At 44.1% G+C, this 19,231-nt stretch overlaps 2 protein-coding genes across 3 annotated transcripts; one reads left to right on the plus strand and one right to left on the minus strand.

Moving 5' to 3' along the window:
* Positions 1–1,624: 1,624 nt before the first annotated feature.
* On the plus strand, positions 1,625–14,556 carry LOC135510712 (uncharacterized). 2 transcript variants are annotated; one of them, XM_064931854.1, is made up of 8 exons: positions 1,625–1,715; positions 4,265–8,033; positions 8,452–9,360; positions 9,537–9,592; positions 9,683–9,744; positions 10,337–10,654; positions 10,785–10,896; positions 11,093–14,556. In XM_064931854.1, the coding sequence occupies exons 2-7, from the start codon at positions 4,488–4,490 to the stop codon at positions 10,886–10,888; spliced, it is 4,995 nt and encodes a 1,664-aa protein (XP_064787926.1). In that variant the 5' UTR covers positions 1,625–1,715; positions 4,265–4,487; the 3' UTR covers positions 10,889–10,896; positions 11,093–14,556. The 2 variants fall into 2 exon arrangements, with proteins under 2 accessions (XP_064787926.1, XP_064787927.1); XM_064931855.1 differs by having other exon boundaries at positions 11,213–14,556.
* A 124-nt stretch (positions 14,557–14,680) lies between these two features.
* ecsit (ECSIT signaling integrator) lies at positions 14,681–18,944 on the minus strand. The gene is made up of 7 exons (XM_064931856.1): positions 18,838–18,944; positions 18,382–18,543; positions 16,872–17,283; positions 16,443–16,724; positions 15,805–15,953; positions 15,489–15,594; positions 14,681–15,327 (listed from the first exon to the last, which is right to left on the minus strand). The coding sequence occupies exons 2-7, from the start codon at positions 18,520–18,522 to the stop codon at positions 15,068–15,070; spliced, it is 1,350 nt and encodes a 449-aa protein (XP_064787928.1). The 5' UTR covers positions 18,523–18,543; positions 18,838–18,944; the 3' UTR covers positions 14,681–15,067.
* Between the last annotated feature and the right edge of the window lie 287 nt (positions 18,945–19,231).

Below are 19,231 nucleotides of genomic sequence, written 5' to 3' on the forward strand. Positions count from 1 at the left end.
GACCTTATATAGACAAGTGTGTGCCTTTCCAAATCATGTTCAATCAATTGAATTGACCACAGGTGAACTCCAATCAAGTTGCAGAAACATCTTAAGCATGATCAATGGAAACAGGATGCACCTGAGCTCAATTTTGAGTCTGAATACTTATGTAAATAAGGTATTTCAGTTTATTTTTAATACGTTTGCTAACATTTCTAAAAAGCTGTTTTTGCTTTGTCATTATGGGGTATTGTGTGTAGATTGATGAAGATTTAATTTTATTTAATCCATTTTAGAATAAGGCTGTAACATAACAAAATGTGGAAAAAGTCAAGCGGTCTGAATACTGTGTGTAGGTTAAATTCTACTGCAAAATCAATTGGACAAATGTGACAGTTTGCCAATGGGTTTGTTATGTTACTTGTTTTGTTACAGAGACGTTTATGACATGAATATGGGGTGGAGGGGCGGGATCTACTGTCTTTGAAATGGCTGTCTAAAGACAACATACATTTTCACTATTTATGAACAATTCCTTCTGTACAGTGACTTTGCATAATCTCAGGGGATATCATAACAATGTGTCTTGCACTGTCATTGCTTCATGTTTTTTTTTAGTGAGATATTGAGAGAAATACTTGCCAAAATGCTCAAATTCTCAACCATGAATTAATACAACGGGCGTGGCAACATTGTCTATTATTTTGCCCCCTCATAAGAAACCCTGTAATTTTGTGAAAATCCATGATCAATTTTGCATAAGTCAAATGTGCTAGAATATACTGAGTGTACAAAACGTCAGGAACACATGCTCTTTCCATGACAGACTGACCAGGTGAAAGCTATGATCCCTTATTGATGTCACTTGTTAAATTCACTTCAATCAGTGTAGATGAAGGGGGGAGACAGGTTAATTAAGGAAGGATTTTTAAGCCTTGAGTCATGGATCGTGTATGTGTGCCATTCAGAGGGTGAATGGGCAAGACAAATATGTAAGTGCCTTTCAATGGGGTATGGTAGTAGGTGCCAGGCGCACTGGTTTGTGTGTCAAGAACTGCAACCTGATGGGTTTTTCCACGCTCAACAGTTTCCTCTCGTGTATCAAGAATGGTCCATCACCCAAAGGACATCCAGCCAACATGACACAACTCTGGAAGCATTGTAGTCAACATAGGCCAGCATCCCTGTGGAACGCTTGACACCATGAAGAGTCCATGACTTAACAAATTGAGGCTGTTCTGAGGGCAAAATGAACTCCAATATTAGGGAGGTGTATATTCAATTACAAATAACTTAATTGATTGGATTCTAATGGATGAATTGATTTGATTGGGTGCAGTCCCAGTTGTACATCTCAACAACATTTTCAGCGTGGTCAAAAATGATATAACCAATAGCCTATAATAAAATGGTGTTATAGAGTGGAAATGTTTGGCATCGTGGATATGGCTAGAAATGGCTCAATTCCGTTGTCCATCTATTTCAAATACATGTTGCTGTCCAGATAAACAATAATGTCCCTGTTGTGGTAAGTATTGCTTTAAGAGGCTTGTATCTGTCCACGCGACGCAGTTTACACACAAGCAGCAAGGTCCCACATCCTGGTACTTTTCACCGTTGTCAAGGCAGCGATATAGAAAAAGGCTGGCTCGCGGAAAGTATCTGCAGTGTCCTGACAGTATATCTGTCCAAACGTTAACAAACTGTCCCGGAAAGTTAGGTGTAACTACCAGGTAATGCATATGCATGTTTTTTTTTCCACACGTTTACAAACATCCTGCTCTTTCACCGCTGGTTTGGGTTTTATGCTTTTCGATTCATTTCGACAAGGAACACACACGCAGACAGGCGCCAGTCCGTGTGGACAGGGGAGGAGGAAGATATTGTCCATTGTACGCTGGTAGAGACAGCGCTGGTAACGGCATGAATATCACCAAATTTGTCCAATCTTCCGGACGCTTTTCTTTGGAATTGGTGGCGATACTTGGACACTCGTCAGCACACTGCGTTTGGTATGCACATGAGAATAAATAAAGAATGAAAAACGGCACACGACAGACATATTTTGTGATAGACGAGGGACATGACTTAAAGAGACAGTGCCATTTTTCTCTTCCTGGTTGTAGTGCATGCTGCTAGGAACACAGCCTGCATTTTGGAAGCGTTTCAGATTTCATTTGCCAAAGATCATGTTGTCTTCAAAGAAAATGTGTTTTGCAACACTGTCTCCTTTAGGTTGCATGAAGGCTACTCTGAAAATCTGTCCTATGGTAGAACAAATCAATAAAAATGTCCACAGATAGCTCAGAGCTGTTAGTATAGTAAATATGTTCTTCAAGTTGGTTGTTGAACATTGCTAGACAGCCATTTTCTAGTCTTGCCATAGATTTTTAAGCCCAAACTGTAAGTAGGTCACTCGGGAACATTCAATGTTGACTTGGTTAGCAACTCCAGTGTATATTTGGACTTGTGTTTTAGGTTAATGTCCTGCTGAAAGGTGAATTTGTCTCCCAGTGTCTGTTGGAAAACCGACTGAACCATGTTTACTTCTAGGATTTTGCCTGTGCTTAGCTCGATTCCTTTTCTTCTTATCATTAAAAATTCCCTAGTTCTTGCCGATGATAAGCATACCCATAACAGGATGCAGCCACCACCACGCGTGAGAATATGAAGAGTGGTACTCAGTGTTGTTGGGTTTGCCTCAAACATAATGCTTTTCTATTCAGGACATAAAGTAAATTTCTTTGCCATGTTTTTTGCAGTCTTTAGTGCCTTATTGCAAACAGGATGCATGTTTTGGAATATTTGTATTATGTACAGGCTTCCTTCTTTTCACTGTCGTTGAGAGTACGATGAGTATTATAGAGTAACTACAATGTTGTTGATCCATCCTCAGTTTTCTCCTATCACAGTCATTAAACTCTGTAAAGGTTTGTAGTCACCATTGGCGAAATCCCAGAGTTGTTTCCTTCCTCTCCAGCAACTGAGTTAGGGGCGGCAGGGTAGCCTAGTGGTTAGAGCGTTGGACTAGTAATCGAAAGGTTGCAAGTTCGAATCCCCGATCTGACAAGGTACAAATCTGTCGTTCTGCCCCTGAACAGACAGTTAACCCACTGTTCCTCGGCCGTCATTGAAAATAAGAATTTGTTCTTAACTGACTTGCCTAGTTAAATAAAGGTAAAAAAAAGGACCAGTGGTGGTAAAAGTGAAAGTCACCTAGTAAAAGTAGGACAGTATTTGGGTTTTAAATATACTTAAGTATCAAAAGTAAATGTAATTGCTAAAATATACATAAGTATCAAAGTATAAATCATTTCATATTCTCTTTATTAAGAAAACAAGAAAATGGTGCTGTCTGGTTTTCCCCCCATTTACGGATAGCCAGGGCCACGCTCTCACACTCAGACATCTATTTACAAACAAAGCATTTGGGTTTATTGAGTCTGCCAGATCAGAGGCTGTAGGAATGACCAGGGATGTTCTCTTGATAAGTGTGTGAATTGGACCATTTTCCTGTCCTGTTAAGCAATTACAATGTACTTTTGGCTATCAGGGAAAATGTATGGAGTAAAAAGTACATTATTTTCTTTAGGAATGTATGGAAGTAAAAGTTGTCAAAAATATAAATAGTGAAGTACAGATACCCCCAAAAAACTAAAGTACTTTACACCACCGGGAAGGACGTCTGTGGTTGTATCTGGGTTTGAAACTGAGGGACCTTACAGATACCTTACAGATAATTATATGTGTGGGGTTCAGAGCTGATGTAGTCATTCAAAAATCATGTTAAACACTATTATTGCACACAGGGTGAGTCCATGCAACTTATTGTGTGACTTGTTAAGCACATTTCTACTCATGAACTTATTTAGACTAGCAATAACAAAGGGGTTAAATACTTACTGATTCTAGACATTTCAGCTTTCCACTTTTAAAGACTTTAAACATATTTCCACCTTGACATTATGGGGTATTGTGTGTAGGCCAGTGACACAAAATCTTAAATGAACCATTTTTTAAATTCAAGCTGTAACACAACAAGATGTGAAAAAAGTCATTGGGTGTGAATATTTTCTGAAGGCACTGTAAATGGGGTTTTGCGAACACTGATGATATGTGTCTTGAAGAAGTACCTTTCATTTTTTGTTTTATCAACGACCCAACAAACTATTTCAAGAAGTGATAAGTCAGCCAACAATCCAATCGCAAGCCCTGCTATGATTAATATCTGAATGTGACCTTCAGTTGTTTATTCATGTGTTGTTTATTTTCATACTTTTAGGACTTTACCATCTGGCGTCTGTTAATGTCCAGATGTGGTGGGTGACCACCCGAGATGGGAGATGGACATAACAAGACCTATAGGATGCTACTCAATAGCTAAAGGCTGACGATATCCATATCTGGAGGACATCGGACGATAAATAGTAGGATGAGTGAGGATTCCGTTGCCAGCACAGTTTGGTGAAGAGTAGGAACGGTGACCAAGCAGCAACACGACCATCATGCCAACCACTCAGGGAACCCGAGGGGCTGGCAGCCCACGGGTTCAGCGCTACCGTCCGGCCTCGGAGTTTGACAACGCCACCCTCGCCCAGAAGAGAGAGTACTGGAGGACTAAGAAACGAGAGCAGAGGGCTAAGTTGTCAGAGGTCAAGAAGGAGAGGTCAAAAGCAACAAACAGAGGAAGTAAATCCTTGGACAGTAATGCAGTCCATAAAACCATAACCTCAATGGGGTTGAATTCTGGTGCCTCTTGTTCAATAGCAGGGTCTGCCCCCCCTTTGTTGAATAGTGATGGTTCCTACCAAACTTATGTCGGTGGTGCACCTGTAGTCTTATTGAAGGGAAAGGGCTCTGCTGTCTCCTATAATCAGAACCATAGTGTTGAGGAAGGGGGCCAAAACTATTCCTCAGCAAACCAAAAGGAGAGTTGGTTCCAGAGGATAAAACTCAACAAAGTTTTGCCTCAGTTCCCAACGTCCAGTGCAGGCCCAGGAAAAGGTGCAATGGTCTGCAAGATGGCAGTGAAAAGTTATCCAACAGGGGGCACTGTGATTGGAACAGTTACCTCAGCCAAACCCAATGGAGTGCTTCTCAACAGTGGCTCCTTTGTGCCTCCGGTAAGAGTGGCGGTGAGAGCCTCAGGCTCTGCACCTCGCCAACCACAGAGCGGAATGACTATTCTCAATGGCAGCTCTCCTGTAGTGTCATCTGAGCAGCAACTGACCACCCAGAGTGTATCAAGGCCCGATGCAATGACAAAGACGCAAGTTACAGTGTCTGTTCAGCCGAGATCGCTAACCACTAACATTACCACAGGGATGGCAATCGTGACCACTCAATCTGCCCCTATGCTCGTTCACAAAGCAGGGGTTAGGCCTAGAGGGATGAAAGTAACACCGCTAGGCGGGAAAAAGAGTGCAGTGGTCGCGGCCCAAGAAGTTAGAAGCATCAACGACACATCAGCTACACTGGAGACTGAGGAGGAGCGAGCCGCCAAGCGCAGAGAGAATTGGCGCATCAAGAAAAGAGAACAGCGAGCGAAGCAAGCGGCTAGGTTAAGCAAGGCCAGCAAAAGAATCACTAACATGGAGGTATCGTTGCAGAAAGTAGAACTGTTACCAAACGTGGACGTTGAACGTCCCCTGTCCGCTTTGAGTGGACAGGGCCAGAGGCAGTGTGTTAGTAGGGTCAGTGCCCCGTTCATCTCAGCCGGACGGCTGCTGAAGAACGCCAGAGCAGTGGCTAGCTTTGCTGTCAAAAGGGAGTCTGACGATTCAATCCTGGCTAAGCTAACCACAGTCAACGCTAATGAACAGACCGTTCAGCTAAGAGCAGAGAATCTGCAGGAGGCTAAAGTAACAATGCAGACTGGTATCACATCTAATATCATTGGTTATAAACCAGCAGGGGAACCAAGCAGAAGGCTCCCTGCTCCAGTGCAGTTTGCCAACGTTAACCGAGTTATGGTCCGTTGTAGGACTCCGAGACAGAGGTTCATTGAAACCCAAAGGAATTTCCTGGGTCAGAGAAAGATGAGGAAGTCCCCCTATCATGCCAAAGCCTTAACAACCTACAGCGCACCACGAGATGACTCAAAGGAGACCCCCGAGCAGAGGGCGGCCCAGATGCGGGAATACTGGCGCGTCAAGAAGCGGGAGCAGCGAGCCAAGCTTTCTGGCGAAGTCCGAGCTAAGATGAAGGAGAGAGATGCTCTGATGCAAAGAGTCAAGCGTTACCAGAGCATCCTGGAGGATATGAGGAAGGACAGAGCAGCGGGATGCAACACGTTGCCACAACCAACAGAAAATAGGCCTACTCACACCAGCGCCTCAGAGATCATTGGAGGTTTCATCATGGAGGATGGCACAGTGACCAATAACATTCCTCAAATTGATCTCACTACAGAAGCAAAAGAGACTGGGGATGAAATTGGTAACAGTAGTGGGATGCCTGTTAATAATTTATTTACCAACACACACCGCCAACACCAACTGCTTCCCAAACCTACTGGGGATGCCTTTAGTAATGTGGTGTTAAGTCATCAAACACATGACAACCCACCACCTCCTCTAATCCGTTCTGCTCAGTTTCAAGTCTCTTGTCCTCCTGTCGGCCTGTCGATCATGAATCCTCCCAGGTTGGTTTCAATCAGACCGAGGACTGAATTTCGCAGCACACCGAAAAACCTCTTGAATATACACACAGTCTTCCAGCCCCAGAGTCATATCACCCTCACACACCCTCAAAACATCCAAAACACCTTTCCTGGTGCGCCTACAGCAATGCCAAAGCTGGCTAGCTGTGTCATGCAGATGGCTGTCAAAGCTTCTACAGCATCAGCAGTGCTTAACTTGGACCCAAAGTTAACAGAGGAGGAAAGTATGGCTAAGAAGAGGGAGTACTGGAGGGTAAAGAAACGAGAGCAGAGGGCAGCCCGCGCCATCCGCCTAAGGCAAGGAGTTCAAGCTCGGGGAAATGCTGCCTCACAGAAGAGGCGGAATCAAAGGTTAGCACGATTAGCCAATCCCCATGTCAACACCTCTGTCAGCCACTCACAGACTATCAAGCCTCTCTCCAACACCAGTCTGCCCATGCCTCCACCGGGAAACCAAATAAAAAAAGAAAGAGAATCGATCTCAACACATGCTCCATGTCCTCCACTGGAACAACCCCTCTGTGTTGATATCAAACTGTCCCAGTCTCCACCACATCCAGAGCCACCAGACCCAGCCTTGAGTGCTGACAGCCAGGCCACCACTCTCCTGGCAGTGGCCTCTATGAAGAAGCTTCTGGAGGAATCTCTCAGCACTGTGGCTGACTGTAAAACGGAACAGCCTGACTGTATTACAGAACAGCTGCCTTGTAAAAGTGAACCCCAGGCTTGTTCCTCCGAGGAGAATGCCATCCAGATTGAGGTCAAGCCAAATCTACCTCTGCTCACCCTGGGAGACGAGAAAGCCTCCATATCTGGTGACCTATTGTTGGAGGTCAAAGGGTGGCAGGTGGATGCTGACGCCCCGCCACCATGTCATGTGACCATTCGTCCACTGACTCCTCATCCTAAGGACTCTCCCCTATCCAGTCCTTGTGCTAACACCCTCTCTTTCTCAGCTTCCCCTCTCAATCGGTCCGAACCCCCCTCTCACACACCCACACAATCTTGCTCCCACAAGGCAGCTTCCGGAGAACCACCCCTCCCTGTCCCTCGTAGAGCCCAGAGGTTGCGTGTCAAAAAAGCAGGCCACCACCACTGCTGCTCCCCAGAACCTCCGAAGCTACATCACCAGCCACCACAACAACAACCACCTTGCCAACTTCAAAATCAACACCAGCGTCAACAACATCAAAAACACCCCCAACAACAGCAGCAGCGTCAGCAACATCACCACGCCCCGGCGGTGACAGACCAGAATGTGACTCTGCAGAAGAAGAGGGAGTACTGGAGGATGATGAAGAGGCAGCAGAGAGCCAGGAAGGCTCGGCAGGGAGGAGGGGGGCTGAGGCAGGGGGACTACAGCAGACGACTAGCCCTCAAAGCAGCACAGGTGGGTGGATATAATTTGTAATCCATGCTATTAGATTTCATCATAGTGCAGATTTCATGACTCACATGGTAGGCCAATACCTATAATTTCAATTTAATTTGAGGTAAAAGTACATTTTGTGGTTATGTTAATTGGAATGTGGAACTATTATGTCTTTTTCTATGCAAAACTGTACACAAGGCCACTGTCCAGTCTAACTGAAAAGCCACGAATCTCTCTCTGGCGTTTGACACAAGCAGCGAAAATAGAGGGGGAGGGGGAGGAGGTATATGGATTCTGAGAACTGAACATAAACAAACATAAACAAGTAAATGTTTGCAAAGATAAACAAATTGATCAAATAACCCTGGTTCTAAATTATATATTGAGACATAAAACGAATGTAAAGCTGTCCATTGATTGTGTTGTTGTCTTTTAGGCTCCGAATCTCCATATTGTCAAGACTCCGACACAGAGGCCAGTGCAGAGAGGCGGGAGCTTCAGTCTACAAGCCGCACCATTGCTCAAACCCCAGCCCTCCCCCCTTCTCCAGCCTATATCTCCCCCTGACTCTGGACCTCAGGCAAGCCTCAGCATGGTCACCAACATCCCTACACTTCTGGTTGTGAGCCCCACCACCTCCAACATGGGACAGCCATCTGATACACTACAGCTCAGACCTCCGGTCAACTGTACCAGTATTTCCAATTCATCCATTGGCCACACAGGGTCCCCCCAGACATCTCACAGCTTCAGTACCGCATTTCTCCCTGTAGGTGGCGGTGTCACTGTCCCTCCATTGGGTGAGGGGAAGAAAGGCGGGCTGCTATTGGTGGAGAGCCAACAGGAAGCGGCCCCGGGGTCCAGCCCTGACTCGCCACGTGTTAGAAAATGGCGATTGCAAGTGCAGGAAATCTCAGACGCAGACGCCTCACCCATCGCTACTCTCACACCTCCGCCCAACCCTCTGACTTGCATCAAGCTCTTACCAATTCATCCTCCCAGTCAAACGTCCACATTCACACCAACACAGACTTCTTTCAAATGTCAAGGTGCTCAGATTCCTCAAAGTGGGAATTTACAAAATGTAGGATTGCCTACAATGCAGGGGCTCACCAGAAGCCCCATCTACATAAGCTCCATGGGTCCGCCCAAGCCAGTGCCGGGGGAGTCTGAAGAGGAGACTCTGAGGAAGAAGAGGGAGTACTGGAGAGTGAAGAAGAAGGAACAGAGAGCTAGGAAGGCCATGAGGGACAGGGAGCTGACTGAGAAGAGGGCTTCGGTCAACTGGAGGCCCATCCTCCCCAGCAGTCAGCCTCAACACCTGCTGCAGGGGCTGGATACACAGGTAATTTTTTACAATGGTGAATGTTTCAAAGAAAACACCATATCATATTTTAAGTCCAAACTATATGGTAAATCAGGCATTGGTACCAAGGGGTGAGAATTCAGCCTTGGGTAACTTTGGTTCCTCTTGGGCAGTTAATTTTCATTAGGGCTGACCATCATTTTTCTCAATCAAAGGAACAGAATCCTGACCAGTGTGTCAACACCTCGGAGGGCTCTGAACTACATCTAAGGTGAGAGAGTCATTTCCAGGATCCCTCTGACATTTCTTATCTCAATGTGTATGTTGGTAGTAACCAGTACTGTGGTGTCTTTTTCCATAGTACTTCCACAGAGACAGACATGGGCTACTTTCCTGACCAAAGCCATACGGAACCTACAGAAGGTAAATACATTTGAAATGTATAGATGCCTCAAACTCAACTCTGGTCCTGGAAGCCAGTTCCACTGCGTTTGTTTTGATTGTGACACTCTAATCAGGGACTGCTTTAGACCTGGGACACCAGGTGGGTGCGATGAATTATCAGGTAGAACAGAAAACCAGAAGACTCCGGCCCTCGTAGGGTCAGAGTGAATACCCCTGTTATAGATCTATTAGGTGTACATTTAGCTACAGCTATAGGCTTTTCTTAGAGTAATCTTGTTGCAAATTAGCCCAAATATTTGTATATATATTTTCAGCCCTTGGCTCGTAGAATGTTTTCATGGGCTACTGTGACTGGCTAGTGCCCAAAAACTGTGGACGGGCAGTTTTACTATTTTGAACTCGTTTCGGCTTTCAACTTACTCATCAAAGCTGTAATAGTAGAATGCACAAGGTGCAATTTCGAAATTGGGTAGTGCATCATCAGTTTCTCTTATTGTCATGTCAGTCATTGCATACTGTAGAGAGCTATGTTCCCCAATGCTAGAAGGGGGGCCTGATTGAAAAAGTTTGGGAACCCCTGTCTTACAATACCACTCTTTTGCCCCCCCAGAGGAATCAGAGCTCCTTTTCCCAGACGGTGATCACAACGACAACTACAACGGCCCCATCTCAGATGCTGTATGGCGGAACTGCTACCTCATGGACTACGACCCCCTGAATCAGCTGCTGGTGTGCATGGTGTGCGGGGAGCTCCAGTACTCCCACAGCCTGGAGGGGGTTAGGGCCCACATCGAGGAGGCCCACCCGGACACCCTGAGCCTGGTGCCCCCGGAGCGCCGGCACATCCTGGAGGCCTGGGACGAGCAGGTGTCCAGGAGAGAACTTTTCTTCACCAGCCAGCTGCAGCAGCACAGCGGTGGGATGGGAGGTAATAAGGACCTATTACATATTAGAGGGCACAGCGTTCTTCCTGGTAAAGAAAGTCTCCGGTCCCTTGCAATGGGGACATTTGGGATTGAGGGTTTCTGACATATCTATCCATGCACATTTTGTTTCAGGGGACAGTGCCAACCTCCCAGCAGAAGTAGAAGTAATGGTTGATACAGAGGACTCGTCATACCTGAAGAACAGCAAGAGCTCCAAAACCACCAACAGACTCTGAGAGCTAAGGTGAGCATTTGAGCCTTCTTAAACAGTACATTGATCTGACACCATCCATGTCTAAATATCACCATGTTCACCACAGCTCTGTGTACCAAGGGGGGGAGGGGTATTATTATCTGTAAGAACACATTTTCATGAAACATATTTCTGACATTGCACATATTTTCTTGACATACACCTACTTATTTGTCTTGATTTGCAGAAGAAGCACAAATCACTAAATGCCAGACAGCGTAAACATAACATTGTTCAGAAGTGGAGGAGGAAAAGAAAAACGTTACTGCTGGTTTCTTTTAATGTCTGTTTTATTTTTTTCGAGCAGTTCACCTCTACAAAAGATAAACTAAACTTGAACTGCATACATAGGTGACATTGAACCACAAGAGACGAGCTTTACCTCATTAACTTTGGGATACACACACACTCGTTGTTTTTGAAAGCGCAGTTTTGTAGCGATTGTCATTCTCTACTACTACACCAAGTCTCCTATGCCCGAAGCAAACAGTTAATATTCATGTCGTCACTGGGTTCAATAATGTCATTGTGCTTTATGAAACACACTTAAGCAGACAGGAGGGCTCTCCTCGTCAACTGAATGGGTTAACATCCCTGTTTTAATGCATCCATGACGAACAGGTCAGTTATGTTCTTCAATCTGAATGAATGACATGTCCTTGGTCTAACTCAATGTATCAGATATGATATGATGCAGGTTAAGGGCAAATCGCAGACGTGTACATTTGACTTGAGACCATGCGTCATTTGAAATTGTCTACGGGTGATCAGTTGTTTGATATTCGTCTGTACATACAGTACCAGTCAAAGGTTTGGACACACCTACTCATTCCCGGGTTTTTCTTTGTTTGTACTATTTTCTACATTGTATAATAATAATAAGATTGAAGACATCAAAACTATGAAATAACACATAGTAAATATAAAAAGGGTTTAACAAATCAAAATAGATTTTCTATTTTAGATTCTTCAAAGTAGCCAACTTTTGCCTTTGCACACTGTTGGCATTCTCTCAACCAGCTTCATGAGCACTTATTGGCTGCTTTTCCTTCACTCTGGTCCAACTCATCCCAAACCATCTCAGTTGGGTTGAGGTTGGGTGATTGTGGAGGCCAGGTCATCTGATGCTGCACTCTCCTTCTTGGTCAAATAGCCCTTACACAGCCTGGAGGTGTGTTGGGTCATTGTCCTGTTGAAAAATAAATGATAGTCCCACTAAGCGCAAACCAGATGGGATGGCGTATCGTTGCAGAATGCTGTGGTAGCCATGCTGGTTAAGTGTGCCTTGAATTCTAAATAAATCACAGACAGTGTCACCAGAAAAGCACCATCACACCTCCATGCTTCACGGTGGGAACCACACACTCGGAGATCATCTGTTACACTACTCTGCGTCTCACAAAAACACAGCAGTTGGAACCAAAAAACGCAAAATTAGACTCAACAAACCAAACGACAGATTATCACCGGTGTAATGTCCATTGCTCGTGTTTCTTGGCCCAAGCAAGTCTCTTTTTATTGGTGTCCTTTTGTAGTGGTTTCTTTGTAGCAATTTGACCACGAAGGCCTGATTCATGCAGTCTCCTCTGAACAGTTGATGTTGAGATGTGTCTGTTACTTGAACTCTGTGAAGCATTTATTTGGGCTGCCATTTCTGGGGCTAGTAACTCTAATGAACTTATCCTCTGCAGCAGTGGTAACTCTGGGTCTTCCTTTCCTGTGGCGGTCCTCATGAGAGGCAGTTTCATCATAGCGCTTGATGGTTTTTGCGACTGCACTTGAAGAAACTTTCAAACTTCTTGAAATGTTCCAGATTGACTGACCTTCATGTCTTAAAGTAATGATGGCTGTTCTTGCCATAGTTTGGACTTGGTCTTTTACCAAATAGGTCTATCTTCTGTATACCACCCCTACCTTGTCACAACACAACTGATTGGCTCAAACGCATTAAGGAAAGAAATTCCACAACTTAACTTTTAACAAGGCACACCTGTTAATTGAAATCCATTCCAGGTGACTACCTCATGAAGCTGGTGGAGAGAATGCCGACAGTGTGCAAAGCTGTCATCAAGACACAGGGTGGCTACTTTTAAGAATCTAACATATAATATATATATTTTGATTTAACACCTTTTTGGTTACTACATGATTCCGTATATGTTTTTTCATAGTTTTGACATTCACTATTGTTCTACAATGTAAAAAAATAGTAAAAAATAAAGAAAAACCCTGGAATGAGTAGGCGTATCCAAACTTTTGACATTTTATAATTTCATTTTATATTTTTTCACAATTCCTATCAGTTTTGTTATTCAGATCCAAGGGATGTCCTTGCATGGGGTTATTTTAAATATTCCATAAAAAGTCGATTTTTTTCCGGTCCCACTTTAAAACGGAGAGCAACTTAGAAAGCAGGGTCCTCCAACTGGCGTCACGCCAGTTTGGTTTTATTTGCCCCCCCCCCCCCAAGTTCTCTGAGCCAAAAAATAAGACTGTAAACACCAGCAAATCAGCTCTGAGATTTTTATTTTGGAGATCTGTTCCAAAGTATTCCCAAGCAGAAGAGAGATGCGATTGTATACAAATGCGAACAAGGTTCAAGTCATCTGTAAGCGTATGTGATACTCTATGAATGGTGTACAAACAGTGCATGTCGTCACATTTGGCAATTTACCCTACAGTGGGAATTGTCACAATTTGGAGAGTATGACATACGCGTATTGATGATTTGTGAAGCATTTATTTAGTGCTTATGAAGCCTTTGTGTATGCTATACAGGTTGCACTTCGTTCAAAGTGGGACCGATTTTTCTAGATATTAATGCACCATACTTTACAACACTGAATCTTCAAAATACTTGTGACTTTTTTTAAAACTGTTTTCGTATAACGTTTTTCTGAAATGTAAAAGAATTCTTCCTTTAAGAACATTTAAGTTTTTGTAATGGTGATTTGACACATGTATGCCCGCACTGTAAATACAACATTTATGTTTAAAGGGGTGGTTAAATGTCAATACCCTTAATGTATTATTTGATTTCCTATGAAAATAAACCTAACCCTTTATGGTTAGTGGTACTCATACTGCTTCTGATTTTGTTAATATTTCCTTGTCTCTATACATACTGTGTACATTTAACTCTTTCAATGTATTTATTTGGTCTGAACAATCAGTCAGTGACACATGACTATTTCATTTGTATTTAATATCTTTGATTAAATGATCAACAAATCAGCATTTTTCCCCCCCCCCAGTCAAAATTACGATCCAATGGCCTGCTGCTTGGATGTGGAGTGTTGGACATGTATAAACGTGTTGGACATGTATAAACGTATAGGAAGTATCAGACATCATGTGGAAGAGATTTTCATTTGCAGTGTTTTTGGTTCACCAATATGCTGAAAATAAATGTCCAAGAGCACAGTCTGAAAATGCATTGAAAACAGAAAGTACTGTGAACTTTTTCTTGTACAGCTGTGACGAACTTTAAAATGTACAGGGGACACTGACCTTGCTGTACTATTTACCTGTTGAGAATGTACCACTTTCAATTGGTTTCTACCTTGTTTGTTTAAAAGGGAATGTTCAAATGCCATTTTTTTAATTTTTTTTTTTTTAGGTACTAATAAACCCTTTCGTAACTTTTTTAAAGTGGTTTCTATGATTTAATGGGGGGGTAAGTGTTATCAAGTAAGGTGGGCTGGGAGAGGCCTGTGAAACAACTTGTTCGATATGTTACCATCCCATCTTACATGCCATACAAAAGAAACATCTATAGAAATAAATTCATTTATTGTTTTGTGTTGATTTGAGCATGTCTTGATACAGTGCAAATTCAAAGTTCCTTCAAGAGTCTTGTCAAAGGCATTCTAACAGAAACATCAAATGAGTTGAGGGCATCGGGTTACAGCCGTACACATTATCTACAGTATTTTCTCAATAGCTAACTTAAGCTTGGTTTCTTGAAAGATCCTAAATAAGTTGACTATAGGTGGGTACATTATAATTAGGTATTAAATCCACTTTAACTTGAAGACATCCTATGATTACGGCCAGAAGTGACCTGACAAGAAGAACTCCCGTGTTCTGACAAATGCGCTGTGACAGAAAGCTAGCTCTCCGGGTAATCTCTGGTTGTGAAGTGAGCTGTACCATAGTCCTGTCACTGCTTCACTCCCTGGCTACGCTGATGCTCCTCCTCCATGACAATATCCGTCTCTGCCTCCTCTTTGCACTCCTCCCTGTACCCGGGTCCTGGGTCTGCCACTCCCTGGAGCTCCCTGGGGCCGGCCTCCAGGCGGAACAGGGTAGGGACGCGGCCCAGGGTGGGGTTGGTCTCCTGCAGGCCTGAGATCCATTGGTTCAGGGTGGCCTGATCCCCCTGGCTCGTCATACACATGGCGAACACCGGCCCTTCGTCCACTGCAGAAAACAAGACATATCCTTTATCACTTTACTACACGCCCCTGCAACCTCAAAGTCCCCTACGGATTCCTACAGCTGTGCCCAGCATCACTTTAGTTGGCGAGATATCTAAAGCTTTGCCGAATTGAACTGATGAGGTCCTAGGTGTTTCATCTTACCGTCTTCCACGTCGAAGCTGTCGTCGTCCCCCATGTCCCGGTCCAAGTCCAGGTCCAGCTGAAGAGGGTAGTCAAAACACCTCTCAGGGTCGTAAGACTCCTCCACCTGACAGGGTGAAAACAAATCAACTGTTACTGCTCAAGCAAAAACATACAATAACACTATTGTAATAGTACGGGACAGATACTACTGAGGCAATATTCATCATCAAAATGATGACATTGCAAATGCTACCGTTACAATATACACCATTATTTACAAATACACAATGCTATCATTCCTTTGGCTTTAACAGAGTTGCACGGGGTCTCCCACCTTCTCCTCGGGGGGCAGTGGGTCAGCCCTGAGTATGTAGTAGTAGACACAGATCTTCCTCAGCCACAGGGGGAAGGGGCCCTCCACAAACACAGGCCTGTTGGGGTTATGTTTAGCCAGCAGCTCCATCTGGTCTGGGCTCTGGATCCCTAACACAGGGGGAAAGGGCAGAGAGGTAGGAATTTACATTGAGAAGACAGAAACAACATTTATCATATGTTTGCATCCCCCAATACAGCGGTGTCAAACTTATTCCACGGAGGGTCTAGTGTCTGCTGGTTTTTCCTTTCAATTAAGCTCTAGACAACCAGGTGAGGAGAGTTTCTGACTAATCAGTGACCTTAATTCATAACTGCGCCCGAGGCGCTGAAGACGTGGATGTCGATTAAGGCAGCCCCCCCGCACCCCTGACTCAGAGGGGTTGGGTTAAATGCATTCAGTTGTACAACTGTACACCTTTCCCTCCGTGGAATGAGTTTGACACATGCCCTAATACCATTGATCATTGCTGACCTAAATATCTTCTGACCACAAAATACGAGCTATATCAACTGAAAACCCTTCAACTATAGAGTGAGAAAACCTTGGATTCGGATCAGAGTTTGTATGTAAAAGGAGAGGGAACTTTGATTATCTACCTACGACGTGTGGGAAGGTGATCTCCTCTCCTGACTCAGAGATGTCGGTACAGGGCATCTGGTAGACTGTGACCTTAGCGTCCAGGTCGTTGGCGATGCGGTTGAGACTGAGCCGGGCCAGATCTACAGGATCCTCGGGGAGCTGCAGGGGGATGGGGAAGGGGTTGGCGTGCTTGAACTTGGGGAACCAGTACATTAAGCGCTGGTACTTCCTCATCGGGTGGCTCTTGTCCCCGAAGATCTGGACGATCAGGACCTTACTTTCGACATTTGGCATGATACCTGATGACACAACAAAATGAATGTATGACAAAAAGGGGTCTGTCAATAAAAAGACACTAGCTCCTTATTTTAATGGTTTAAAAAGACACTGTTCTGAAAAACAATTGTTGGCCCAATCTCTCACTCACACGTCCCCTCCCCACCCACCATAGTTCTCCATCTGTTCCAGCAGTTGCACCCCACACTCCTGCTGTCGGGGGTAGTGGTTGAACATGCGCTGGATAAAATTCCTGGGGACAAACACCTCCTTGGGAAAGACATCCAACAGCTTGTTGTAGACTGCAAGGTCCCGTTCCACACCAAACTCTGGCATCTTCTTCAAGGCAGCGTATATGAACTCTACGTGACCCCGACGCCGTATGTCCCTCTTACTGAAGACATCCACCACTCTGTTGAAGGTAGCCTTAGTCTTGGCCTCCCTGGCCACCCTCTCAAACAGGTCATCGTGAGTGATCAGTGACTTGTCCTTCTTTATTGTATCCTCATGCTCTTCACCAGGGTCTGTGGGTACAGGCTGGCTCTTATAACATCCAGGGCTGCCATGGAAACGCCTGGGTGCCTGTTGATGAGGAAGAAATACATTGACGAGGAGATACAAGCAGTCGACATAGTTCCAACAAAATGCATAAAAGGTTAACTTGATATTGTCGTCATCCTAACCCTACAATTGAGCATAATGATCATTATCAACTCAAAAACAGACTACCATGTTGTGATTAACTGGGAAACTTCCTAAAGGTTTCACCCTAAGTCCCCTTGAGATTTTTGTGTGTGCATTGGCAACAATATAAAGGGACTCAGAACCCTCAAAAATAGCCCCCGAAGCGAACCAAACTGAGAGCATCTCGAACGTTCGGTTTGCTTGAATTTCGCGGTCCGGTTCCCTTTTTTAGGCCAATATTAACACAAAGCCCCCCAGGTTCGCTTGTGGTCGCTTGTGATTATTCCCGCACCACACACAAGACTACTTCAACATCGTTTCCCCTGCCTTAAACCCTCACATTGGTGCCACAAAAGAGAGAAAATGATGTTGTGCAGGCTTGCGGAAAAAAAACGTGTGCCGTTTTTCGACATTGAAAGAAAAAAGACAAAAAATGTGGTGTTTTTAGTGCAAGATTATTTGTTTGCAATATGTGATATTTTGTATTGACGATGAGAGCTTCATAAGCTGTTCATTAATTGTGGGGTTTGAATAGTGTGAGAAGACAACATATGCGGTGAGAATCATAACCGTACAACATCAATTCTAGCTCTTAAAGGCGCAGTAGCCTACATTGGGTGTACCATTTTCAATTAGAGCATTATGTCACCTGCAGTTATTCTTCTGCCATTCATTCTGTTTCCAGTAATATTGACATGTTAATATTATCTTCTGATTGCATTTAGTTAAAAGATTAGACATAAGTGTAATATATTAGCTTCCAAAATGCAAGCAGGTATTGCAAGCTGCCCGATAACACGTTCCGATGGAATGGCTTGTCCTGCACTTTGTAAAAACCTTCCTAAACATAGCAATGTGGATTCAAAAGAGGACTCGGACCACACAATAGGTTAATGAACAGCCCCCCAGTGTGAATACAAAGAGACCTGAGATCCTTAGCCTTATTTTTCTTACCACCCCCCCCCCCCCCACTCCTCCCCCTCGGGAGTGACTTACCTGACCACATGTGTTGTGTGCTGTTATTTGGGACAGTGCAGTGGCTGGCTGAAGCAGGGCAGCATGCTGGACAGCTGCTCTGACAGAGGGGGCCAGCAACCCTACACTCTGGAGCCGTAGTAGACAGCGGGCACAGTTCATGGTACATGCATCATGTGGATCCTAATAGAAAACAGTGACATGGTGAATAAGATAAGCAGATGGGACAAATAGCACATGTACACTATTATAAATCTGCATCCGCATGATTATTGTTACAAATTGCAAGCACATAAGTGCGGTCTGCTGATCAACCTCTGTGGTTTTGAGGGTTGCATGACACAATCATTGACAGTAAGAGACAACCGACATAATGTAACGCACTGTGGAACGCTAGATAACTAAGTACATTTATCTTCACGCTAGCTGTAAGTGTTCAAGTTATCAACTTGTGTGTGAAAGAAGCGCGATACTTACACGGGGACGTGAAAGGGTGAGGTTAATCTCCTTTGTATCAAGTCTCCTTCAGATATGTCTCTCCATGGGCACCTCCATGTTGAAACCGCTGTGGTATAAGGATCAGAGATATTACAGAATGCATGAGATAGGAATCCCATTTGGTAATGAATGGAGGAACGTATAACTCCCCACCCAGCAGACTGCCGACGAATCCCGTAATTTAAAATAAATAAATAATTAAAATCTTTATTTAATCAGGTAGGCTAGTTGAGAACAGGCAATAATAGACAATAGTGTCGAAATAATTACAATATAGCAATTTAACAATGGAGTTATAGATGTGCAGAATGGTCAGGGTATGTGTCGAGAAACCTGCCTATTTTTCTCTAAAGTATATGATGTCATGATTCAA

Source organism: Oncorhynchus masou, chromosome 23 (assembly GCF_036934945.1).
Source record: "Oncorhynchus masou masou isolate Uvic2021 chromosome 23, UVic_Omas_1.1, whole genome shotgun sequence".
Classification (NCBI taxonomy): domain Eukaryota; kingdom Metazoa; phylum Chordata; class Actinopteri; order Salmoniformes; family Salmonidae; genus Oncorhynchus; species Oncorhynchus masou.

Excerpts from the sequence above, each read along its gene's own strand:
- LOC135510712 (XM_064931854.1), top strand. The coding sequence starts at position 4,488 with ATGCCAACCACTCAGGGAACCCGAGGGGCTGGCAGCCCACGGGTTCAG. Across the intron at positions 8,034-8,451 it reads TAGCCCTCAAAGCAGCACAG|GCTCCGAATCTCCATATTGT; the intron begins GTGGGTGGATAT and ends GTTGTCTTTTAG. Across the intron at positions 9,361-9,536 it reads TGCAGGGGCTGGATACACAG|GAACAGAATCCTGACCAGTG; the intron begins GTAATTTTTTAC and ends TCTCAATCAAAG.
- ecsit (XM_064931856.1), bottom strand. The coding sequence starts at position 18,522 with ATGAACTGTGCCCGCTGTCTACTACGGCTCCAGAGTGTAGGGTTGCTG. Across the intron at positions 16,725-16,871 it reads GGAACAGATGGAGAACTATG|GTATCATGCCAAATGTCGAA; the intron begins GTGGGTGGGGAG and ends TTGTGTCATCAG. Across the intron at positions 15,954-16,442 it reads CACCTTCCCACACGTCGTAG|GGATCCAGAGCCCAGACCAG; the intron begins GTAGATAATCAA and ends CCCCTGTGTTAG.